Source organism: Pelodiscus sinensis, chromosome 4 (assembly GCF_052426305.1).
Source record: "Pelodiscus sinensis isolate ZL-2025 chromosome 4, ASM5242630v1, whole genome shotgun sequence".
Classification (NCBI taxonomy): domain Eukaryota; kingdom Metazoa; phylum Chordata; order Testudines; family Trionychidae; genus Pelodiscus; species Pelodiscus sinensis.
Genome location: NC_143055.1, coordinates 13,699,283 through 13,725,663, shown reverse-complemented (window position 1 = coordinate 13,725,663; position 26,381 = coordinate 13,699,283). Strand labels below are relative to the sequence as shown.

The following is a 26,381-nucleotide window of genomic DNA, read 5'->3' as shown; positions in this document are numbered from 1 at the left end:
ATAAGCAGAAAGGATCTTCAGAGCATATAGCTGGACATTCAGCTTTGGTTCTGAGATTATCATTTCCAGTTCAGCATGCCATATGTTGCATTGCTTTGTGCCAGACAGACACTATCAATGATTGTCTGGTGATTAGAGCAGAGTAGAAGTGGACTTCACATTCTAGGTGTGTTCTTAACTTTGCCACTGACAGATGGTAAGATCACAGACTCACTCTGCTTTCATTTCTTTATCTGTTTAAAGGGAAATTATTATCCATAATTGCCATGAATGCTGAGTTTGTTCATTAGTGCTGATCTCCTTGCATAGAACAAGCTAAACTGAATGAAGTACTCTGCATTTTAATACCGCTTACTGTGATTATTGGTGGCTCCTGTTGTGACTCTGGCTCTGGTCATAAGTCTGGGAGCTGACATCCAAAGTAATGAAAAATTGTTCACTTAGCATCAGTGATCTCTGTCACCTGTATTGTGACCAACTTTGTTTTTCTTCTAACAGAACATGCTTTTCCAGTTAAGTGTTTAAAGGTAGCATGACAAACTTTTGTTTTCCAGGCAACTTAAATACATTTGAAGTTTTTGTAGTTTCTAAAATTAACTTCTGAAAGTACAAAGGATGAATGAATTTGCAATTTTGTTGCTACTGGTTCCTTCTTTATTTCCCTCAAATATGGATAAGATTTTAAACGACAAAGTAGTTTTAATATAAAATCTACAGACGATGTAAACCTAACATTATCACCTAAATAATATAAAGGTATTGTAAATGCTACTCTAAATATATTTTCATGAGGTACCCATGGCCTCAGCAATACTATGAATAAGACGTTAGAGAAAAGGTGGGTTTTTCTTACTAGATATAGTATAATCTCTTGACACTGTCATTATAATTCCTGTATGATGAGGCCCTGCAGAAGTGCTTTTTATGTAAAATATTCTGAAATAGAGGCTTTACTTTTTCTTTCATATGTCTTTGTAGCCTGTGATGGTGTCTGGAGTGCATCACAAATTAAATACAGAGCTTTGGAAACCAGAATCCTTCAGGAAGGAGTTCGGCCAACAGGAAGTAGATCTGGTTAATTGCAGAACTAATGAAATTATCACAGGAGCTACTGTAGGAGACTTCTGGGATGGATTTGAAGATATTCCAAGTATGAAATGTCAAGTCACTTACATTCTATTGTTTTGGATAATGGATACAGTACTAAGAAATATGGCAAACATAAGAAAATATTCTGCTTCCCATTCTTACTGCTTGCTTTACTCCAGACTTTTATCTGTGACATCTCTGTCATGGGAATATACTATTCTGTCTGGCTTGGAAAATCTGGTAAACCCAGTAGTTCCAAGTTTCAGTGTTTTTTTGGGGGGGAGAGGGGGGGGGTTAAGCAAATGGTTCATCTCTCTCAGCGTGCCTGTCATTGTTCTTAACAGGTGCACTGTGTGAAATGCACTGACATTGTTCCAAGTCCTCTGTACAAGAATGAAAATGTTTTCTCAATCTCCTTTTTAGGGCTTTCCTCCTTCAGCATCTTTTTCGTCTGTCTGACAGAGGGTCTTTGGGGAAACGCTGGGAGGACGTTTGAGTACTTCCCTTGCTTAAAATACATCCTTCTGCTGTTTTACCAGTGGAATCTGGATTGTAAAATGATAAATGTTAATGCTAATAAGATGGTTGAATTGGCTTGTTGAGCACCTAGAAAACTCTTTATTTCACGTTTTGCACTTCTAATTGGAATCACTTCTGTGAGAAGTGCAAGACATAAGTTTTATTTAAGGGCTCACTTTTAATTTTTCAGTATTCCATTACAGGGTGGACCTTGCTGGTTCGGCACCCTTGGGACCTGACTGGTCCCAAACAAGGGGATTTGCCAGAACAGGGAAGATCCCTCGCCTTGTGGCCGTGCTGTCACTGGGTTAGGGCTCTAGCCTGTCCCTACTGCTCCCTCAGCCCCTGGGACCGGAGCTCCATAGCCAGAGCTGCGCAGCCGGGGCTCCATGGCTGGAGCTGGAGCTCTGTGGCTGGGGTGGAGGGACTGGACTGGAGTTCCATGGCCCGGGCCAGAGCTCGCTGTTTGCTGCTAGGACTGGAGTTCCATGGCCTGGGATGGGGCCAGCAGAGCTCTCTGGCTGCTGCTAGGGTTGGAGCTCCCTGGCTGGGGCCAGAGGTCCACAGCCACTGCCAGGTTACAGCTCTCCAGCTGCTGAGGCCAGGGAGCTATGCTGGGGCCTTCCTTCCTCCCTCTTCTCTCTTTTTCCCCCCTCCCCTCCCCATGGGCTCCTGGTGGAGTTGCCGGTGCCCCAATGACGCTCCTGCCCCACCACCAGACCTCCTTCTTCCTGGGCTCTGTGGTCCAGGAACATCTGTGGTCCATGCTGGACCCGGGAGTCCCGGTTAAAAGAAGTACAACATGTAGTGATAAAGTTGTTGTGGTCTGATACCAGAAATGGTGTCTTAAAGTGTGATTCATAAGGAATTCATCTCTAGATGGTCTTCCTAAAACTGCCTTCTCACCTTGGAAACTACTACATTTGATGTTAGAAGGGTGCCAGGGTCTGTTCTTGCTGTTGGAATAGGACTAAAGCAATTCAGAAATCCATCTATGCTTTTAATAGCCCTTAATCAGTGTAAAGGGAATGCATTTCCTCTCAGTACATCTTAAGTGCATTATTAGGCTACTAGCTGGACTTACCTGGCGTTGCTCGGGAAACCGGAGGAACAAAATTTAGGAAAGGAGGGGACCCATAGCCAGGGGACCCCCAGAGTCACAGGTCCTGGGGGCTGACGGCTCCTGGCCCACACCTGACCCTCTGAGAGCAGCAGGACCCTCCTCCCCCCAGGACTGAGCAGCCAGCCCCCAGGAGAAAAGTGTACAGTCATGCAGCCAGTAGCAAGGGGACTTCTCTTTGCAAGGTTGGCTCAGGGATCCACCTGCCCTGCCTTGGTAAGCAAAAGCTCAGAGCTCACATCTAACCCCGATGGCTGGAACCAGACACAGAAGAGCCCCACTCACAGTATGAACAGCAGCAGGCTGGCTTCACAACAGTGTAATGCATTGAGGGTTTAACCCGGCCCCTCTGCCCTACGCTGCAGCAGGCACACAGATTCCTTCTGCTCGGATAAGCCCAGCGAGCTAAGCAGAAAGGCTGGCCAGCTTTGGTCTTGGTTTCTGGAGGGGAGGTGGCAGGTGGGAAGTGACCCCGGGTGGAGGGGAAGTTTATGTGGGAGGGCTGCACCAGCTTGCACCTGGGGCTGCAGGAGCCATGGGGGGCAGGGTGGGTGCCCGAGCCGTTGTGCGTATGGGGGTGGGGGCACTGCGTGCTGGCGGGGAGGGAGGGGGGAGAGAGGGAAAAGGGCAGGTTATGTAACCTCGCAGGCAGGAGGGGGCAAGTCCTGGGAGGCTATATGCGGGAGGGGCGCCCCAGCCTGCGCCTGGGGCTGCAGGGGGCAGGGCGGGACCCCAATCGGGTCCAAAAGTACCTTAAAACCTTCTCCTGGAGGAAAGGTTATCCCATGAAAAGTTTGGTTGTGGTAGCTCTTACAGTGTCTTAAGTCATTAAAGCACAAACATTTTCCTTTATGTAATAGATAGGTTGGCACTGTTAAACACTGGTTAGTTTGCTCTACTAGAGCTCAATGGTCTACCTACATAATGTACCCATCATAAAAATCCACAAGACTGCTACCTGAAGAACTCTCTCATGTCTTTTATTTATCATCTAGAGCTGGGGGTTGGCTCTATCCCAAGCCTCTGATACTGGGAGAGGTTGCTATTAGGCCACCATAGCCACTATTTCCTGAAATTAAATTGCAGCTGGAACTGGATGGATAGGGAGGACAAGACCCCTGGAAGAACTAGTGCTATTGTAAGACACTGCTTTTTCTGGAATACAACTCTGGCAAATTCCTTAATAGTGTTGTAGAAAAAAACAAGGTCCTAGTTTTGTATAAAAAAAATGTGTGCTTGTAATGTATGAGATTAGAAACTTCTGAATAGGTTTTTCTGTTATAAGAAGTTTGAGTTACAAGAAATTGATACCTGTGAAATTTTAATGATAGGCCGTCTTAAAACAGAAGGAGGGGAGCCAATGGTGTTGAAGCTTAAGGACTGGCCTCCAGGAGAAGACTTCCGAGACATGATGCCATCTCGGTATGAATTTACAAAAAAAAACTTTTCCTTGCATGGTTGATGCACCAGAAATCACAAATAGTATTGAACTCTGAAATAAGGATGTTAAATGTAATCAACTAATCGACTAGTCAGTGCAATTGTCATCGACTATTTGATTAGTCGATAAGGGCACCTCCATCTTTGAAATGTAGCAAGAGCCCTGACGTCTGTTGCTACATTTGAAAGGTGGAAGTGTCGCAGGCAGCACAGAGCCAGCATGGGATTCAAGCAATCCCTTGTTGGCCCTGCGCTCCCTGCTTTTGAAATGCACAAGAGCCCAGGGAGACAGTGGTACATTTCAAAAGCAGGGATCATAGGGCCAGTGGGGAAACTTAGGGTTCCCCGCTCACCCCGAGCCCATAGCGCTATTGCTTTTGAAACGTAGTAAGAGCCTTGCTACGTTTCAAAGGCAGAAGTGCCGCCAGCTCCCTGCTGTGCTCCTGGCCCTCCCTCACATAGATGGTGTTGGGGGAGGGAACTGGCTTTTAAACTGGCTTCCCCCAGTCTGGGCTCCTGCTCCCCCTTTACTGCCTCTCTCTGATAGATGTAGCAAGCGGGGAGAAGCGACTAGTCGAGTCAACTATCTGATAAGCATATGCTTAAATGGATAGTTGACTAGTCGCTTACATCCCTACTCTGAAACATCTGCTTCAACTTTGAGTGGTGACTGTAGTGTATGTATAAGCTACATATGTTGCTGTGAGATGTTTGGAATGGTTTGGTGTCAAAGATATATTATAGATAGTCATAAATATACAATAAGTTGCATTTTCATCTAAATTAACCCTTTGGTGCTGCTTGCTGATTAAGTTTAGACTTCAAAAAGGAAAAATTCTGTAACACTTCTCTTAGTTTTTAGGTTCTGCCACTAATATATGTTAGGGTTTCTCTACACTTAGCACCAGCACTTTAAACCGAATGTGGCCATGGCACTAGCATTGGGAGAGAGATCTCCTAGCACTCTATGTAAAACTCTACAAAGGAAGTAGCTAACAGCTGTGGGAGCATGACTGCCAGCGCTATAGCCTGGTTCACACTGGCACTTTATAGAACTGTAATTTGTTGGGCTCAGAAGCAGGATGTATGTGTATTTTTTACAGCATTGTAAAGTGCTAGTGTAGACTTTTAAACATCACATACCTATGTCATAGCTAGCTGTTCTCTAGTTTTCACATTAGATTTAATTAGTACATCGATGAAAATTATATCTCTTGTCTGGAAAAGAAGAACGTTAGTTGTATTAATTTTTATAAATCTGTCCCTTGAATATTTTGTACTATTGGCTAATAGTAATGGAGTTGTATTACTGTAGGTTTGATGACCTGATGAATAATATTCCATTGCCAGAGTACACTAGAAGAGATGGTAAACTCAACCTTGCCTCCAGACTTCCCAACTATTTTGTTCGACCAGATTTAGGTCCTAAAATGTACAATGCATATGGTAAGTAATCCTGTTAATTTTGTAGCTCATGCTTAACATTTACTAGAATATATGGGAACTACAGAATTAAGTACAGCCCTTGTAATTAGTTAGACAATCAGATTTGTCATTCTATTAATCCAAATTAGGTGTTTGATCTTGTTTCCTTTTGGTAACAACTAGCAATGCTCAGATGAGTTACAGTCAATATCCATCAGTTGATCTCTTGGTTTTATATTTAACTAGCAGATTAACTCGGCGTTGCTCAGGACAGTAATTCGGGAATTCCATAGTGTATTTTGTTTTTCCATCTCTCTAAACTCTTATCGTTCTGTTTTAACAAAAAAGGGAAACCAAAATGACTACAGCCAATAGAAGATTGTTAGTTTTCAAACTTTAAGCTTTAATTTAGCTGTGCCAAAATAGAGCTACAAATTCTCTGTTTCATCTCTTTTCTGAAAGGTTTGAGAAGCAATCCTATTCCAAATTCATCCTATTTTTCTGGCTCATCTTGGTTCAGTCTTTCTCAGCATTCACTCAGTTATGTCATTTTTGAGGACCATGTTTGATAATTGTCTCATTTCTGTTTGGCTTTGAGAAGCAATCCCATTTCAGGCACATCCCGTTTTCCTGGCACAGTCAAACTGTTACCTTGTTTTAAGTTGTAATAAGAGGAATCTGTGACATGCATTAAAATAGCTCTCAGGCTTATTTCTTTTAGAGCCATGCTTGACAGTTTTTCATTTTGGAGTTAAATTAGGAGAGCTGCTGCACTTCATGGAAACAGGATTGTTTCTGAGACTTGTACTATCTGAAATGGCTACACAAACTTTGTACTAGTAAGTCTTGAGCATGGCTTCTGTACATGGTACCTATGTTAGGTATGAAGGCAAACAGCCTATTTTGAAAATGTATGTTTCATGATTATATGTAGATAATAAGGCTAGCCTTGGATTCTGACTCTGAAACCACTTTGATACTGTAATCATGTTAACAAACATTGTAAACACTGCTTTTCAAATACAGCTGCTGCTTATAGTGGATATTTCTTTATTGACCTATTCATATGCTGCATATTGAATTTTTTCAGGTTTAATTACACCAGAAGATAGAAAGTATGGAACAACAAACCTCCATTTAGATGTATCTGATGCAGCTAATGTTATGGTTTATGTGGGCATACCAAAAGGGCAGGTTAATCAAGAAGAAGGTAAAACATTTACACGTTGAAATCATCTCTGTGTAAACAGAGGAAAAGACCTTTAGTATAATTGTGTGTTCACTCTTTTTTCTATACAGAAGTGCTTAAAACAATACAAGATGGTGATTCTGATGAGTTGACAATTAAGCGTTTTATAGAGAGTCGGGAGAAACCTGGAGCTCTATGGCACATTTATGCTGCTAAAGATACAGAGAAGATCCGGGAATTCCTTAAAAAGGTAGGTTAATTTTACACTTAGGAACAAACTAATACAGGGGGAACAGAAGTTTTGTAAGAGACTTTTTTAATCTACAAAACAAGATCCAGTGGCTAGAAGCAGAAGCCAGACAAACTAAGGTTAAAAAGAAATGCAAATTTTAACTGAAAGTAACTAATAGAACTGAGAAATCCCTGGTGTCTCCAACTCTGTGGCAGGTTGCCAAGGAGCAGGACAAGTAGGGTTTCCAGGTGTCCAGAACTGACAGTCAGTCTGGTATTTTTGCCTCCTGTCCAATTTAAAAAAAAAATATTCAGAAAATACCGGACACCTAAAATGTCTGGTATTTTCTGATCCCTCCTCTCCTCTCTGGATTCTGAATATCTGGCATTGTAAGAGAATGGAGGAGGAGTTTGTCATCAGACTCAATCCTCCTGCCTACTACAATGTGGCTTGAATATATTATAACCTGTAAACATCTTAAAAATTGGTCAGTTTTTAAGTCTGCTGTTAGTTGATATGTAAAGGATGAACATTGGCAGGAGGTAGGGATGTGAATAGTTAACTGGTAAGCCTCACTCTTAATGGGGGTGGATCTGGCTGTGGTGGGTCTAGCCCAGTACACTGTGGGCCCCCACAGGGCTGGTACGGAGAGCGTTCCAGCTGGTCAGAGCAGCTCTCGTCTGCAGCAGGCACGGCCTGGCCCGGCCCATCCCCATTTTAATTGGTTAACCAGTTAAACATAAGGCTTAACCAGTTAACTAAGTAAACGGGATTTTACATCCTTAGTTGTAGCTGTGGCAAAATCAGAGACTGACAACAGATGCAAAACATATACCCACTATCTCCACTGCTGCAATGATCAACACCCTCCTATGACACACCTTTCAAGTGCCATAGTTCCTGAACATGCCTGTTACATTACAGCAGTGGTCGCCAACCAGAAGCTTGGGATCTACTGGTATGTCTTGGAGCCTCTGACAGGTGATCCTGACTGGTTTGGCCAGGAAGCTATCAAGCGCTGGCACTTCAGTTGCCTCTCCATCCACTGTCATGATGCTCTGCCTTGGTGCTGCTCCCCTGGGAGCCTCCTGCTTGCTGTGCAGGGTCTAGGAGGGAGAATAGGTGAGGGTGCTGATGTCAGGGTGTCCCTCCTTCCCCCCACTCCTGTACCCTAACTCCACACACAGGGAAGGGGATAGAGAGAGCTTGATAATGCAAATCTGTCACTCTCGCTCACTATGTGCGTGTCTGTCACTCTCACAAACACACTGTCCTTCACTCTCCTCTCCCAGCACATGTGGAGGGTTATTTCTTTTACAGCTTGCAAAGATTTTCATTTCTCTTATGCTTAAATTTAATTCAAATAGTGAGTTCTAAAATGCCAAACCTGGCATGGTTGGAGTAATTATCCAGATGATAATTGCTGCTCCTGGAAGTGGCTGGCATGTCCCTACAGCCCCTGAGAGAAGCAGCACAGGGGGTCTCTGCATGCTGTCCTTGCCTGCAGACACCACTTGTTCAGCTCCCATGGATCGATAACAGGGAACCATGGCTAGTAGAAGCTGTGGGCTCAGTACTTGTAGATGAGGGACAGCACATGGTATCATTGGAGCCACTGTTATACATGCCAGCTGCTTTCATGAGTGGTGCAGGGCGAGGGCAGGAGTAAGCCTGTCTTAACCCCACTGCTCCACCACCTGAAAGCCAACTCAAATGGTGCCCAGCCAGAGCCTTCATCCTGAACCCTTGTCCCAGCCCTGAACCTCCACCTGCACCCAACTTCCTGCCCCATAAGTAAATCTCTCTCTCCCCCTCCCCCCTGAACCCAAACTCCTTCTTAGAGCTTGCACCCTGGACCTCAATCTCCTGTCCTGAGCTAAGCCTGGAGCCCTTCTCTCACGCTGAACCCTCTGGCACAAGATCAGAGTCTGCACCCCAAACCTTTTCCCCAGCATGGTGAAAGTGAATGAGGATGGGGGACGAAAGGGGGTGGAGTGAGCAGGATGAGGCCTTGGAGTAGGGGGTGGAGCAGGGGCAGGGCCTCAAAGAAGGGGCAGGAAGGAATCGGGACAAGGATATTTGGGTTTGAAGAAGATCTTACATTACACTTAAATCGAAAAAGATCTTGTATTAAAAAGGTTGGAGACCACTGCGTTACAGGGTATACCTAGTCCAGGGCACTAAATGCCCCAGTAGCAACTATGTAAGTGAAACGAAATCATCACTGTGCTCTCAGATGAACTCATAGGAAAACAATAAAAGGCAAATTGCCCTATTACTTGTGGGTGAACACTTTTCTTCACAGTAATAACTATATCTGACCTCTTAGTCCTCATCCTCAAAGGAAATTCACACAATACTTGCAAAATACAAGACTGGGAGCTTAGATTCATAACTTTCCTGGACACTGAAAATCATGGACTGAATATGCACAGGATTTATGACCTATTACAACAATCTATAACCCACTAACAACTCCCCCACCTGCCTATGACTGGAGCGGTGTCAATGGGCCACTTCACCTTGAAATATGTTAACTATTTATGCTAAACAGTCTGTTTTGCCTTATATTAAGCTGTGTCACTGAAGTCTATAGGACACACTTCCTTAGATATATATTGCTAGGTAGCATGAAAAATCTACACCTGTGAGCAATGTAGTTTTACTGAACTTGATCCTTCATGATGACAGTACAATGTTGGTGAAAGAGCTTCTTCTGCTGATATAACTACTGCGTCTTGTGGAGGGGAGTTAAGCAGATGGGGAGAGCTTAACCAGAAGCTACAGCAACACAGCTGCACGTTTGTAGCCTAGACCTACCCTAAATTTCCCATAGCTGAAGAAGAGTGCTGTGTAAGCTTGAAAGCTGCTTCTCTCACCACATCTCCCACTTGGTATATCTTAAAACTGGAAGGAGATAATTAAACTAACCAGACTGAAACACTTTGTATCTGTATATCTGGGCTTTGTGTACACCTGGCAAGATGGTTAATTTGGGGGTTCAGTTCCAGGTATAGATCCTGTTTGATAATGGGAACAAAAATAAAACTGATTCAGAGCTTTTAAAAGGGAGGTGATGGAGTTAGCCAAGTGATTGGAACATATATGACTTTGGAGGGGAGGGAGGAGAAAACTTGAAAAAGTGAAACTTCCAAATTCTAATAATGGTTCTAGGCTGTTCTCTTGAACAAATACATTGCTGATAAACCTACATGTTGTCTTATTTATTCATAAGAGTTGTGAATGTAGGGCTTGTCATTCACAAGCTTTATTGGTAGGGATCAGAGAGCCAGTTCACCATCTAGATTTAAGGGATGTGAATGGCAAATGCTTCCCACTGCTTCTATGTGGGAAGTTTAATATTTCAACTAGGGATGTAAGACTTTAACTAATAAGTTGATGCTTATTGGTTTCTGTTAATGGTTAAATTCTGCCTAGAGTCCTGCCTGCTGGCCCTGTGCCAGCCAGGGTTCATCTGGGTTGCTGGTCTCTCAGCTGGTAATGGCACAGCCCAAAGTACAAGGCTGGCATCCAGGACCCCAGACCCTACATGTGCTGGGATTCCAGATGCGGGGGTACTCTTCTTCCAGCACCCTTCCTTTAGGTTAACCCTTCTATCCTTAGGTTCCTGGGTAACTGTTTAACCATGTAACTGATATAATTTTGATTTGGTTATACAGTTACTGGTTTTATTTATTTATATAATTTTACATCCCTAACTTCAGCTTTGTTTCAGATGATCTTACAAAATAGTATAAGGCTTTACCTTAAATATTTCTTTGAGAAGACCCAAGGTATAGGTAGATTATAGTACATATTTTTCTTTCTAGTACAAAACCTCCAATCACATTGCTGCACTGGCTGGCTCCCTCTGTGGCTTTGTCCAAATCACTTGAAGGATACAGAGGGGTTGTCTGTAAATTACGGAAGTAAGTGATTAAACTACTCCCCCCGCCTTTGCTGTCTCTATTAGAGCAGCGGTTGTGTTTCACCTTTGACATGTACAAGAGTCCCCACTGGGGCTCTTGTACATTTTGAAATGGAAGCACCACATGTAGCCTGGGTCCAGCGGGGGACTCTTGACTTTCAAGAGTCCCCTGCTAGACCCAGGCTGCTCGTGGCATTTGAATCTTTGAATGCACAATTTTGTACATTTCAAAAGCAGAAGTGCCCTTATCAACTAATCCAATAGTCAATAGAAATTCCATCAATTATTCAATTAGTTGATTAATCTAATTTTAACATCCCTACTGCAAATGAGATACTTGTCCTTGTCACAGGAGTGTAGTGAAGGTCTTTAGCAAATGCTTGCAGAATGCTATAAAAGTAATGCATCTTCTGTATTATTAAACAGATTATGGTGGTAACCTTTAAAGTTCTTAAAGTACTGGAAGATGAAGCCTTATGTTTTCATTAGTGTTTATAGCTAGTAGGGTATTTAAACATAAACATACAGGTCAACTATTCAGTGGTCTGACGTTGTCTATCAAATACAAGTGTACATTAGATAAAGAATTTAACATCTTTTTGAGTAATCACTGTCATACCGTGACTGTTTTTTCAGGTCTCAGAAGAACAAGGTCAAGAAAACCCTGTTGATCATGATCCAATTCATGATCAGAGTTGGTATTTGGACAGATCTCTGAGAAAACGTCTTCATCAAGAATATGGAGTTCAAGGCTGGGCTATCGTACAGTTTCTAGGAGATGTAGTTTTCATTCCAGCAGGAGCACCACATCAGGCAAGAACCAATTATACTATTATTGATTGAGAATTTCAGACTTCTAGACATGTGACTGATATCTTTGTTCTCTCTCAGGTTCATAACTTATACAGCTGTATTAAAGTAGCAGAAGATTTTGTTTCTCCGGAGCATGTCAAACATTGCTTTTGGCTCACTCAGGAATTCAGATATCTGTCACAAACACATACAAACCATGAAGATAAACTGCAGGTAACTTATAAATTTTCAGTTAAAAAAAATTATATGTAGGGGTCAGTAGCATATGCATATCATGGATGTGTTACGATGCACTTAGCTGTTCTGTTAATGTGAACTAATTTTCAATTGAATTATGAAGAATAACTCTTCAGAAGTAATTGACTCTTCTGTATAACTTTTATTAAAACCTTTTTTGGAAGTAAAAAATTGCCCTGTCTTCTACATATCTTCGGTTTTATGCAGCTAAAGAACTATCATCTCCCCAAACTACAAATATCTCTCTCACTAAACTCGTGTTTTGCGATCTGATTATAAGCCAGTCTTGAACTTTTTAAAATGAATTATTTCTCTAATTGGAAATAATCTGTTAGCCAGTGGGGGAGAGACCTAGGGACTCTGATGGAGAACGTACAATATTAAAAACCTGGGAAATTTCGACTCAAGAATGTTAACTCCCAAGTAATGGTTGGTAGACTGCACAACACAACTCTGAAAATCCGTTGTCGTTCAGCCGCATCTGCACTCCTTTGATCGGTTGCCTTCTCAGTCTCACCTGTTCCTTGTCCATCCATACTGTTTATCTCCATCCTCATGTTAAATGAGCACTATGCAGCCTTAACTCTGGCCATACCAGCAATACACTATTGGCTTTCACATGTGCAGATTCAATTTAGTACCACACACCTAGATTAAGGAAAATATAGAATAGTCATTAACATGGATCAGCTAATCATTATTTGTGATACTTAATATCTCAGGCCACGTCTTCACTTTCTGGAGGACTGATGCTTTAGTGATAGATCTTCCAGAGCTCAATTTAGCAAGTCTTTACAAGACCTGCTAAACTGAATGCTGAGGGCACCCCCTCTGTGTAGGTATCTCCAGTCAAGTACTGCCCCAGAAAATCAGTGTAAGGTATGTAGACTCCAGCTATGCAATTCACTTAGCTGGAGTTGTGTATCTTGCATCGATTTCCCCTCACCCCCCATCCCCCTTCTCTGCCAGTGTAGACCTGGCATCAGGTAGCCATCGACACCTTATGTCATACCTCACTTAATTGCACACATCAATATAAAGCTCCATACTTTACAGTAAAACTCCAATTGTCCAGGATCCAATAGTCTGGTCAGCCACTTTCACTGCCAGGCTGCTATGAGCTGCATGCGCGCGCGGCTGCACCGTTCCGCTCACAGTCCCCAGAGCACATAGCATCCAGCCTGCACATGCTAGCAGCCAGCCGCTGAGCACAGGCAGCTGCTTCAGGACCCAGAAATAAGGTTGGGGGAGAAGAGGGACTGGGTTACAACAGGGAGGGGCAGTGTCTGGCTCTGGGGGAGGAAAGGGGAGGGGAGAGCAACTGGGTTGGGAATATGCCCCCTTTATCAGAAGTGTACTGTATGTAGAATATATTCCAGTCTTCAATTTCGTTGAAACCATGAATGTGCAAATTTCAACATGGTTTTAGTTCATGAATGCCTCTTTGTTTGGAAAATATCAAAGCCTTTCTACTTTACAGAAATCTAAATGTAGAAAAGTGCTTTATTTTTGCCCATTTAAAGTGTCTGACTTCTTGTTTCCTCCTAGGTGAAGAATGTTATATACCATGCTGTTAAAGATGCAGTTGGGATATTGAGAGCTAATGAATCCAGCCTTAGCAAACAGTCAAGTGGAAAGCCTTAATGGTGAACTATGAAACTGAAAAATGTCAGCAGCAGTTTAAACTATTCCATCAAGATCTGTGGATGCTGAGATTTATGAATGTTACCTCATCTTCCTTTCAGCGGTACCAGAGGATCATGGTACTTTGTTCTATGTATTTGTCTAATGTTTACAAACCTGAGATGGTGTATGTAGTAATATTAACAGACTCTGGCATACTGTGAATGCTTATTTGCAATAGAACTTTATAAGGAGAAATTCTCTAAGCCGTATAAAGATACCTCCTGTAGACCTTACTCTGAAAAAGATGTACACTGGAAATTTCCAAATGATTCATTTGAAAAATGTTAATCAAGATATGATGCAAAGCTCATCAGTTTTTGTAATTTGCTTTGGGTGGGGGGGAGAGAGGGAGGAGTGTGAAATTTTGATTTAATAGCCAACATTAAATGTACTGAGAATGCAGTTCTTATGTTTTTACATTAACACAGAACTAGCATAAAAATAGTATTAAAACTAGTAGTGTACATTGACAAGGATGGGGATTAACCATCTTCAGTTAAATGTATTTACATTTCTAAATGTCAAATGAAAAGGGCATTTTTCATTAAATTCCCATATTGAAACTGATTTACAGTTTAAACTATTTGCACTCTTCTGTAACTGTATTCTAATAGTGAATACACTACATATAGCACTTAATTTTGTTTTTAAAAGTGTTCCTTTTCCAACCTCTCTTCTGTTGACCCTCTAAACTGACTACTTGTTACAGTGCTATTAAGTTAAAAACAAAAATGCATACAAAAGCAAGGTGTTTCAGTGTAGAAACTGCTACCTTGTGTTTAAAAAAGATGTCTGAACAAATAGCCTGGGCAACTGGAAATTAAAATGAATTTAATATCACTTGTACAATCTTGGTTCACTGAAGTTTGATTAGAACTACACTTAAGTTCTCATTCAAATATTATTACTGCAGTCTTTGCATTAGCATATCTGAATGTTTGTCGCACTCTAGATCATAACATGGTTTTCAAGGCTGTGTTTTAAAAGCCTCATGGGATTTGTTCACACAGCAAAGTACCTGCAGCTGGCTCATGCCAGCCAGCTTGGGCTGGTGCTCAGGCTTTGGGCTTCTGCTATGCATTGCTTGACCTTCAGGTATCCCACCTCACTATTTATAATGCTTCTCTACTAAGGCTCTCATTGTCTTGTCCATTAACTCTTTTTTCACTCTGCATCTTCTGCCAGCAGGCTTTTTTGCTGGTAGGGGAAAAAAAATACAGAACTAATACTTATTGTCACCCTGATCTCTGTCTCTGTACTGGATCCCTTTCCCTACCTGTTTTAATCTCTGATTGTAAACTCTTTGGAATATGAGCTACAAGTACATCTCAAGACTTTTTTTCTTTGAGTGCATGTCAGTGTGTATATATTTTTATTTATTTTCCAGTTTTGATGCACATGTATCCTAGGCACTGAGGTGATCATTAAATGACAAATATCCTGAGTGTATTGAAAAAAAATATGAAAAAGAGACCAAGAAAATGGATTTTAAACAATTATTTTAACGAACTCAGACTGGTAGTTTTTTCTTGCTATGTGACCTTAAGGGGAAAAAAGTGTGCAGGATAGCTGACAGTTTCTCTGAGAGATAATGTTGGACAAAACAGTAAACTAACCTGCTGCAAGGAAAGCTAAGAAGTGTTACAGTAAGAGGCCACTGTGATTGCATCAGGAACATTTTAATGACCTGGAAATCAAAAAGGAATTCTACAGAAAACAGATTTAATCCAGCAGACTACCAAAAACGTGCACAAGCCTCGAAAGACAAACTTAAATTTAAGTCTTGTAAAGCTATACTACACTTAATTTTTCTGTGTGTTTGAGCAAGGCAAAGTCAATATTAGTTCTATTAGTCCCATTCTGAGATTAAACAAAGTGGACATGGAGGAATTATTCTTTGGACTTGCATGTTATCTTGCCAGGCTAAGCATATGAGAAGCTGCTGCTACTGTCTCACACAGATAGTAAACAGGCCGAAGATGAGAACTGTAGGCTGATGAGGCTTATATTTGAAACTTCGTGTAGCTCAGGAGAATTGCCACACAAAAATAGGCATACTGAAGATTAATAGCAACAAACCAGTCATGGACTAGTGTGTGAAGAATTTGTAACTAAAATTCTTTGAGTGGTGGTTCCTATTGTATTCCTCTGAGGGTGAGGGCGCATGTGTGTGGAGATGGAGCTTTTTTCAAAGTAGTATTGCTTAGTAGGATTTGTGGCATTACCTCAGCAATTTTCCCTGCCAAACAATTCCCCCCCCCCCCCCAACTCTCTTGTCAGAGTAGTGGATTATTCCAAAGATGCTGGGATTCAAAGTTTGTGCTGCCTGACCACACTCATTTTCCATCAACTACTAATACCAACAATGTTTATACTGTTTGGGGGAAGCTCTCTCAACCTCCTGGTGCAGTCTCTGCCTCTTCTTCCTTGCTTGTACAGGGAAAGGTCAAAGTTGGATCCTGCATGGGAGACTTCTCCTCAGACATCTGTCTGAGCACTCCCCCTACCATAGAGCCTCTGTCCTGATCCCCTGGTATCAGTGCTACCAACCCCATAGCGGGGGTGGGGGTGTATGTCAGTAAGTCTCTCTTAATCCAAGAAGGATGGTGCAGTGTCCACCAGTTCCAGCTACAGAGCACATAGCTCCTCCACATTGTGTTCTTGCTGTGCTGGTCCTGGTGCCTCTTCTTGGCTCTGGTGGATTCCCAGGAATTATCAGTCCTGAGACAGATGCTTTTACCAGTTCCAGTCCTGCTAATAGACTAGATACCATTGACTCCAGGGAGAACTGGAACCACACCCAGCCCTCTTAGTTTTCCCTGAAAAGAGTAGATCTCCTTATGTGCCAGTGCATTTGTCTGTGCAGAGGTCTCCAATTCCTCTGTTACATCTAACTCCTGCTGGTCATCTCTCTCGAACATATCCCTTTTCAACTTTTCCATCAGTATTGCAATTCACACAAGACTCTTAACTCCCTCAATCCAAGGACCTGGAAGAGGTAGACTGCTGAACATCCATTTCGAAACATGACTATTACAGGGTTATGAGGGCTCTGTGGCAATTTCCTCCTTTGCCTTGTTAAAGCTGATAGCCGCCTCCTTCAACCCAAGTACAACAGCAGTTAGACCAACCAGGTTGGCCATATTTAGAGTTCATGGCCCCAGTATTCACCTTCTGAAAAGTCTCATATGGCTGAGAACTCTCATTTCACCAATTCACTCTTCATCTGGTAAACATTCAGAAATAGTTTGGTGCATCTGGAGAGATTGTTGTAGTTATCTCCAGATTCAACTGTCAGACACCTTCCTTCTAGCCTGATGACAATCATCAGTTTCAAGAATTTCTATGGAAAATAGCCAATGCTCTTTAATCAGCACCAGCTACTAGAGATTCAACCCACATCAGCACCAGTAAGACTGACCTTATCAAACTGATGCCATTTTCCAAATAACATGCCCCGTATGGCACTTCAGCCACATGTGTACTGACCTTAAAGGGGGCTGGGAAAAGGTACTGTGTGCCCTGTCCCAGAGGTTCTGAATTTTTATTTTTACACACTCTACCTAACTCCTTTAGTAGGAATGTAAAATCTTGATTAATCAGTTCACTGTGACTTTAACCAGTTACCTGACTACGAGGGAGCCCAGGCAGGACTCCTGCTTCCAGCCACCGCACTGGGGCAGGCTGCCTGGTCCTAGTTCCTGGAGACCCAGTTAAAGGTGATGCTAACCGGTAGCTATTCACATCCCTACTTCTTAGTAATACAGGCTGCATCAAAGTGGGCCAAACACACCACCCATGCTCCACTCCAGTGGACAGGGATAATCTGAGAGGACCCAATAGGTCAAAAGGTCCTGCTGGCTGGACTACAGTTCTGGATCTCTAAAATACTTGGCCATCAGTACCAAATCAATTTTATAAAATGGTGTCTGTGTCAAAGTTGCTGATTAAGGTACTCAGCAGGATCATACTTGATTCCAGGCAGTTCTACAGGAAGGCAAGTTTGTTGCCAGGTCTACAGTTCAAGCTGCAGTTGATTGAGCAGCTATGCCCATGTGTATGTTGGTGACAAGAATTATCATGAGGCAAGGATCCTGGTTACAATCTTTAGGTGCAGATAAAAATGAGGGTCTTCCCTTTGACCAATCACACCTCTTCAACCTGAAAACCATTGATTCATTATGCACTGATTCAAGAGCCGCCTTACAATTCTTCATGCACATTCACTGGTACCAAACAGGAATTTTATCACCTACTGCCAGCCCAATGCAATAGAACATCTCACTTCTGCCACCAGCAAGCCTACAAACCTCCTTAAAAGTGCCCCAAAATACACAGAGCCCATCCAGCTGTTACGGCAGTATAACCCTTTGCACAACACAGTCATAGAGAAAACAGTTTTGAGTGAGGCTAGAGATCCATCAGTCGATCCATATAGCAGCACTCCTGTCTTCCATGGATTGTCTGAAACTTTCTACTAGCTTGGAAAGCTAAAACAAACAAGTGGGTCTTGGTTGCCATTCAGCACAGCTACACAGTATTGATGACCTCTCCCATCTTGACCTCCTCACTTACCCCCTGCCTCCAGCTGAGATCTCTCTTATGACAACATTCTTACCTTAGAGAGGGACTTCCTCCTACAAAGAGGTGCAACGGAGTCAATCCCTGTAGCCTTTTGGGGCACAGGATTCTATTCCAATTATTTCTTAGAACGCTTGTTCACAAATTCCATTTGGGGGTGTATGCGCACCACATGAACAGTTGCCTAAGTTTTTCTATCCACTCCTCTTGGATTGACTATGGAGCCTGCTGGAGTAGTACTCCATGGCGCTCAATGTATGACCCTGCCAGCCCTCCCCCTCCCTCAATTCATTCTTACTACCTGTGACGGTCGCCAGAAATGAAAGTGGCTTGCTTACAAGTTCTCCTCGCTTTTCCCTGGATGAGGCAGTGGCAGGGACTGCAGCCTCAAGACCATCACCCATAGATAGCTGTGCCCACCAGGACCTGCTCTGCAAAGTGTTGCGTAGCATGGACCTACAAGCCAAAGAGATGGTGGAACAGGAAGACCCAAGGACAGCGTTCTGGTCCTAGAAGGTCCTTCCCAAGTGGTACTGTCACTCATTAAGACTATTTGTTTTCACAGGGCCAGGCACACACCTTCAGCCTCCAAGCAGGCCCTCTGAAGGTGTGCCCAGGAACAATATATCAGACTATATCAGATCCACAGCCCTGTTTCCAGGATTGTTTATCCCACTTCTATGTCCCAAGTAATATCAAACTGCTGGGCTGTGTTTAGACTGGCCAGTTTTTCCAGAAAATCATCCGCTTTTCCGGAAAAACTTGCCAGCTGTCTACACTGGTTGCTTGAATTTCCGCAAAAGCACTGACTTCCTACTGTAAGAAATCAGTGCTTTTTGCGGAAATACTATGCTGCTCCTGTTCGAGCAAAAGTCCCTTTTGTGCAAAACTTTTGCACAAAAGGGCCAGTGTAGAAAACTGAGATTTGTTTTGCGCAAAAAAGCCCCGATTGCGAAAATGGCGATCGGGCCTTTTTTGCGCAAAAGCGCATCTAGATTGGCACGGACACTTTTCTGCAAAAAGTGCTTTGGCACGGACGCTTTTCTGCAAATCTAGATGCTCTTTTCCGAAAATGCTTTTAACGGAAAACTTTTCCATTAAAAGCATTTCTGGAAAATCATGCCAGTCTAGACATAGCCCTGTTGTGTTTGCACAGGAAGTGGGATCTTTTCTGCAATTCTGCTCCTTTCTGCCCATCCCTCTCACCCCCTTCCTTGTCCCTCTTCAGGGACTCTTCTCACCAGCAGCCCCTTATTCAGGCATTAGAGTTGCTCCTTGCCCTGGGGGCAGTGGACAAGACTCCTCCGGAATTGAGGGGCAGGGAATTCTATTCCCATTATTTCCTAGCCCTGTGAGGGTGTTCTCCCGTAGATGGGAAATGAGCCTACTCCATGAGTGCACAAATATTGACCACAGCTTTGCTCCATGATGTGCCCCTTGACAGATATAAGGCAGTGATGTGAAGTTTGGCAACACACCTTTTTCTGTCTTTACTTTGGTATGTGATTGTGACATACCTCATTTTACACATGGATTCTCTATTTGATGGTTCTGCAATTTTCCTTGCATCCCCCTCCTTTCCATGTACTACTTGTCAGCTACTTCCAGTGGAATACAACATGGATTATCACTTAAAGAGGTTGCTTACCTGTAAGTTCTTTAAGATACAGGGTCCTTATGTCTATTCCAGTCCTATCCTTTCCCTCTGCAGAGTAGGAATTGGAGACATGGATAGTGGGCTCTGTCCTGTCTCACATTCGACAAAACTGAGACAATACTTTGGCTAAGGCACAAACTGCTGAGCAGTATTGCTTTGAAAAGTTCTGGGTGCATGTATCTAACCCTCTGTGTTTCAGGGACCAAAGATCTCTTAAGCACCTCCACTTACAGGTAAGTAACCACTGTTGCCACTGTATGGAAGCTGATATCTGGATACATTTGTAGAGACCTCAAAGGTACAGAATGGGTCTGATTTTGCTTTTGAATTAGGATTAGAAAGTACTGAGAGTAGAATCTTTTCCTGGAACTGCTGACAGTGCAGGGACTTGTAAGAGAACATAAGAATGGCCATACTGGGTCAGACCAAAGGTCCATCTAGCCCAGTATCCTGTCTGCTGACAATGGCCAATACCAGATGGGAGGGATCACAACAGGTAATCCTCACATGATCCCTCCCACCCACCTCCACAGAAACAGAGGGTAGGGATACCATTCCGACCCATCCTGGCTAATAGCCATTGATGGACCTAACCTCCATGAATTTATCTAGCTCTTTTTTGAACCCTGTTAAAGTTCTAGCCTTCACTGCATCCTCTGGCAAAGAGTTCCACAGGTTGACTGTGCACTGACGGAAGAAAAACTTCCTCTTGTTTGTTTTAAACATGCTGCCTATTAATTTCATTTGGTGAACCCTAGTTCTTTTATCGCAGGAATAAGTAAATAACTTTTCCTTATTGACTTTTTGCACAATAATCATAATTTTATAGATCTGTCATATCCCCCCTTATTCTCCTCTTTTCTAAGATGAAAAGTCCAAGTCTTTCTAATCTCTCTTCATATGGGACCTCTTCCAACTCCCTCATCAGTTTTGTTGCCCTTTTCTGAACATTTTCCAATGCCTATCTTTTTTTGAGATGAAGCAACCACATCTGTATGCAGTATTCAAGATATGGCTGTGAGACAGGCTCTCACAGCTATTGCTTCCCAAGCACTAAAAGTGAGAGAGCCTGTCTTCAAATGGAGGCTATATGTGTGGGATGGTCACAACTGTAATACTGTTAGTCAAACTGGCTGCTTGCTTAAAGCTTACAGAGGAATGGCTGATGGGTTCAAATTGGATTAGATCTGTCTCCCTGGAGAAGTCTTGCACTCTTACTGGAGACGATGCCTGCCAGAAATACCACTGGAAATGCTGCTGGTGGGGTTGAGACACTGCTTTAGTGCTGAGGTATCAACTCCCAGGGTACATAATGTAGTTCAGCTGTCTTTAAAAGAAGGCAGTATCCTCTTTTTTTCCCCCCCCTCAGAAAACAAAACTGTCCAACAGGTAAGTGCTCCTATAGTTTGTTGCAGTGGTTCTCAGCCAGGGGGGTGAAGCCCATAGGGGGATGCAAGCAGGTTTCAGGGGGTCTGCCAAACTAAACCAGAGAGCACAGCCTGTGTTAGTCAATAGGGTCCAGGGCAGAAAGCAGCAGCCTGTGCCCTACTGGATAGGACCAAAGCTGAAGCTTGAACCCTGCCCTGTGGCTCTGAAGCCAAAGCCTGAGCAACTTAGCTCCTTGGGCTCCTGCTTGCTGTACCCTAGTGCCAGTCCTGGCTTTTAATCTACTGGCTAGGCAGAAAACCAGTTGTGGCATTGGACTCGTTATCTGAAAGCTTTGAGGCTATAACCTTACATAGCTCATCCCACTGTAGAGGCCTCTTTACCACTAGACTGTCTTCTACAATGTCAACTTTAAGCTCTTCCTTGGTGGATTCTGATGCTTGCAACCAAATTTCTGAATAAGTTTCCTAGCTCTCTCAATCCAGCCTCTCTGCTTGGAGACTCCAGTCTTTGATTCTAGTGCAAAGGAGCTGAGGTAGGTTGGGGTGGCACCATCCCATGGGTGGCACCAGAAGATGCATCTGCCAACCACAGGTACAGGTTGGGGACCTCCTTGGTCCAGCACCTGACCACTCCTGGATAAGGGATTTTGCTGGACCGGAGGTGGCCATTCCTGGTCCCCTTGCCACTGCTATCCCCCCCAGCCTTGGCCTAACTACAGACCCCCTGCTGCTCTTTGCACCAGGTTCCCTCACCAGGCATGCCTGGCCTGGCAGCTGTGCCCAGAAGCCCTTACCACCTCTGTGTACCAGAAAAATCTAATACAAATCCCTGAAATTCAGGCAACAATGAGGGAATTAGGGCACAGGGTGAGGCTGAAGGATTTAGGGTGCCACCTGCCCTGAGGAGAAAGGACTCCCTTCTCCCCAGCCCTCTCCATCTCAGCAGCTTTGGGCCAGGTGAGACCTCTCTCCACAGCTCCAGCAGCCACAGGTGGGAGAGGGGTGCCTGTCTTCTAGCTGGCAGTTTCAACTTGGGACCAGTGGCCAGAGGCATGTCTGCCCCAGCAACTTCAGGGCTTGGGGCAAGACATCCCTCCCCACTGCAGTCTTGAGTGGGCCATGCAACTTAGAGAATTTAGCTAGGAGGAGACTCAGCAATGCCCTAGGGCCCATACAGACTGATGCATCCTCCTCTCAGCCATGCATGGTTCTGTATTCAATACCCACTTCCTTAAAAATAGCAATTCCTTTATCAGTTTCTTACATTCGTAACAGGAGTAGCAATCCTCCCTGGGAGCAGGGCTCATCCTTTTATCAAGCACCAGTCCCATTTCTGAAGAAATACCATGCAAAGGGTTTGCTGAAAAGGGCTTTGTAAGAGATGGTAGAAAAACATGCTTCAATAACACTTGTTAAAATCAAACAATAAGATGGAAGAGGCTGCCTTAAGCATAGGCTTATTACAACTGTAGTCCAGTGTTCTCTGCTTCTCAGGTTTCCAGTTTGTGCAAGGGAGGGGTGGCTTAGTCTGTATGTGTAAAATGCATTATATTTGGATAAAGGGGATGATAGAAACAGCTTCATCACAGAAAATAATGCTTCCATGTAGACTGAACATTGAACAAAATTTCCCTTTCTTCACCATTGTTATCAGCTTGAATACGCACCAAGGCTAGACACTGAAAATAAGATGCATGCTAAATGCTCAAGAGGAGCAAATGTTAAATCAAGTTTATTAAAATCCACTTGTAGTGTTTCAGAAAAATGTACAGACACTTTTTTTTGGTAGCAGCTTAAGCCATTACAGGTATTTTAAAGCAAAGATCCTAACTTGCTGCAAAGAATATTTTATATTTGAAAATACATTACACCAACCATTTCCCTATAGCCTACATTATCTGTAAAAGATTAACAGAAAAATGGCAAAAATAACCTTATAGAACACAATCCAAAAGAAAATTGTATATTACAGGAAGTATTTTCACAAAGTTTTACATTTTATAGGAGGGATAGAACATCCTGGAGTGCAATAAACCCCCCCATCTGTACAGGTGAACTTAGTGTCTAGCTACGGAGTGTAGCTAACCGTGACTGCATTGCTTCAATATCTTCTTCCTCTTCTTCATCCACTACACCAACAGCCCCTATGGGTTCTGGTTCTGGAAGAGCATCTGTAACTTTGCTAGGTGCTTTACCCAATGCCCCTGCAAACAAGATAAAGTCCATAAACATAATTAATCAGTCGGTGGCCTGTACTTAACAAATGGACAAGTTTGTTGTGTCGCTGCACATTTTGGAGGTTTAAAAATAATAGAACTGCCACTGATGTCTGGCTGATACAGTACATTGGAAATTTGGAGAGAAGTGATTAGGTCATCTAAGCAATAACTAGTTCCTAGCATGTACCTTACAATATTTTGCCCATTTAAATTGTCTAGTGCATTGGTCACCAACCAGATGATCAGGATCTACTGGTAGATCATGGCGCTTCTGAGGGTATCCTGACTGGTTTGGCCAAGAGGCTATCAAGTACCAGCATTTCAGCTGCCCCTCCCCCTGCTGCTCATCTCCTGCCCTTTGCCTTGGAGCTGCCTCTCTCCCCTGGTGAGCCTCCTGCTTGCTGGGCAGGGCAGGGCAGGGTAGGGAGAAGAAGAGTGTTGATGTCAAGGTGCCCCCTCTCCCACTCTGTATCCTTTCTCCACAGAGCAGAGAGGGGGTACAACAGGACATGGGATTGAGTTTGTTGGCTGCTGTTGAGTGGTACAGAGCCAGGGCAGGGGTGAGCCTGCCTTAGCCTCATTGCACCACCACACAGAGCCAACTGAGGTAAGCAGGGTCCAGCTAGAGCCCAAATCATGAACCCCTCTATACACCTAGCCTTGAGCATCCAAACACTGTTCCAGAGCCTGCACCTAGAATCCCCTTCTACTCCCCAACTGCCTGCCCCAAGAGCAAAGCCCCTCTCGCACTCCAGATCCCTTAATCCAAGACCAAAGCCTGCACCCCAACCCTCTGCCCTAGCCTGATTAAAGTGGGTGAGGCTGAGCAAGAGAGGGCAGATGGAGTGAACAGGGACAGAGCCTTGGAGGAGGGGCGGGAAGGAGGCAGGGCAGGAGTATTTATATTTTGAGATAGATCTTGGATTGCTCTTAAATTCAAAAGGTGATCTTGTTCTTAAAGGTTGTAGAGCCTTGGTCTAGTGCAATGGTGGTTCTTCGAGAGATGTTGCTGCGAGTGCTCCAGGGCTTCCTGGAAGGTCACAAACAGATTTCAAGGGAGTCTGCCACATAGGACCAGCGTCAGATTTCCTGGGGCCCAGGGTGGAAAGCCAAAGCCCGAGCGCATGGGGCTGAAGTCCAAGTTCTGAGCCCTGCCACCAGGGCTGAAGCTGAAAGATGAGCATTGTAGTTTTGTGGGGCTCCAGTTAACTGCCCTGCTTGCTACCTCCTATGCCGGCCTTGGCTTTTATGTCCAGGAAACCAGTTATGGCACAGGTGGGCCATGGAATTTTTATAGTGGGGAAAGAGGAGGAGGAAGAGAGACTCAGAAGGAAAAATGGTGAGAATCCCTGGTCTATTACAGCACTGTATTCTAACTACAAGGGCCTTGGGGAAAGAGAGAGGAAGACTCATGTCAGGACACTAGAGCGACCTGCTCCCTACCTTTCTGGGGCTGCAGGTAAAGCAGACTGAAAGTACCTTGCCTTTCTGTTTTATTCCTCAGACTCTTAATATTTGTGAATGGGAAGAGCTCCTAGATACAGAGCAGCTTCACTTTTCTTCCCACAGTGCTAATCAATGACACCGTCTATGAGCTCAATCCATAAACCCAAGTGCTGGAGAGAATTATGCCTCTTCTGGTAAGTGAGCAGAGTGGTCAAGAGTTGTTTTTTTTTTTTTTTTTTTAAGAAAAGAAATGTGAGGCAGGGAAAGAGAACCCAAAAGGAGGGGTGTGGGAACAGGAGATACGGCAAAGCATGGAGCCGGGCACCTAATTCACCAGAGGGCCTGGCCAGTAAGAAGGCTGGGACTTGCAGGACTTCCAGCTTCCCTATAGCCCTTCAGATAATAGTCTACAGTCAAAATCCTCTGAATCAATATTTTATATTCAAAGCACTTTCACAAGTTCTCAGTTAATTTGGAAGATTTTCCAATTATTCAGGCTAGATTTTACTTAAAGGGACACACTCAAGGGCTATGTCTAGACTGGCAAGTTCAAAAAACTTGCCAGCTGTCTACACTGGCCACTTGAATTTCCGCAAGAACACTGACTTCCTACTGTCTGAAATCAGTGCTTCTTGCGGAAATACTATGCTGCTCCCATTCGGGCAAAAGTCCCTTTTGTGCAAAGCTTTTGCGCAAAAGGGCCAGTGTAGACAGCTCAGATTTGTTTCACGCAAAAAAGCCCCAATCGCGAAAATAGCGATCGGGGATTTTTTGCGCAAAAGCGCGTCTAGATTGGCCACGGACGCTTTTCTGCAAAAAGTGCTTTTGCGGAAAAGCGTCCGTGCCAATCTAGACGCTCTTTTCTGCAAACGCTTTTAACGGAAAACTTTTCTGTTAAAAGCATTTGCAGAAAATCATGCCAGTGTAGACGTAGCCAATTAGTTCAGAGTCAGTTTTTTGGGTGGTGTTTATGTTATGTGAGATCCAATAGAGATTTCTGTTTTTCAAAACCTGGGGGAAATGGTTAAACTGAAGTGTGTTTAGCCCAAATATGGTAGCATCCTGTAACCCAGGCTAGAATAGAATCTAAAGCTACAGTGTCTGCTATTATTACTGTACAAAATGAGAAACAAAGTAAGTGCACAGTATCAACCAAGACTTTCAAAATTCTGGTTTAAGGGGTTATTAGTGCCAAAGGAAACTGACATTTTAACCTATGTCAGGTTATTGCCTTATTTTATCTATGAGGTTTTTGGAACTACCCTAACCAGTTCTTTCCCGCCTCAGTATTTATGATTAGCAGATAGAGAACTTCTGTTCCATTGCTGCAGGCCCCATCTAGTAAAATACTGACCACTCCCTACTGCCACTAAAGCTAAGGGTATTCAACACTTTGTAGAATTGGTTCCCCA

The 26,381-nt window shown here is 43.5% G+C and overlaps 2 protein-coding genes across 6 annotated transcripts in view; one reads left to right on the top strand and one right to left on the bottom strand.

The window, feature by feature from the left end:
• The window catches only part of KDM3A (lysine demethylase 3A), a 65,521-nt gene extending 40,315 nt beyond the window's left edge, over positions 1 to 25,206 (top strand). For 3 of the 4 annotated variants that reach the window (XM_006111621.5, XM_075930957.2, XM_025185686.3), the window contains 8 exons: positions 979 to 1,150; positions 4,060 to 4,150; positions 5,484 to 5,614; positions 6,684 to 6,803; positions 6,893 to 7,032; positions 11,579 to 11,755; positions 11,834 to 11,968; positions 13,541 to 25,206. In XM_006111621.5, the coding sequence (XP_006111683.2) occupies positions 979 to 1,150; positions 4,060 to 4,150; positions 5,484 to 5,614; positions 6,684 to 6,803; positions 6,893 to 7,032; positions 11,579 to 11,755; positions 11,834 to 11,968; positions 13,541 to 13,636 (1,062 nt within the window). In that variant the 3' untranslated portion in view covers positions 13,637 to 25,206. Of the gene's footprint in view, positions 1 to 978; positions 1,151 to 4,059; positions 4,151 to 5,483; positions 5,615 to 6,683; positions 6,804 to 6,892; positions 7,033 to 10,844; positions 10,950 to 11,578; positions 11,756 to 11,833; positions 11,969 to 13,540 lie in introns of those variants that run through there. The other variant, XM_075930956.2, reaches the window with a different exon arrangement.
• The window catches only part of LOC102450820 (charged multivesicular body protein 3), a 60,667-nt gene continuing 57,306 nt past the window's right edge, over positions 23,021 to 26,381 (bottom strand). For both annotated transcript variants that reach the window (XM_014574586.4, XM_006111619.5), the window contains one exon: positions 23,021 to 23,508. In XM_014574586.4, the coding sequence (XP_014430072.2) occupies positions 23,369 to 23,508 (140 nt within the window). In that variant the 3' untranslated portion in view covers positions 23,021 to 23,368. The remainder of the gene's footprint in view (positions 23,509 to 26,381) is intronic.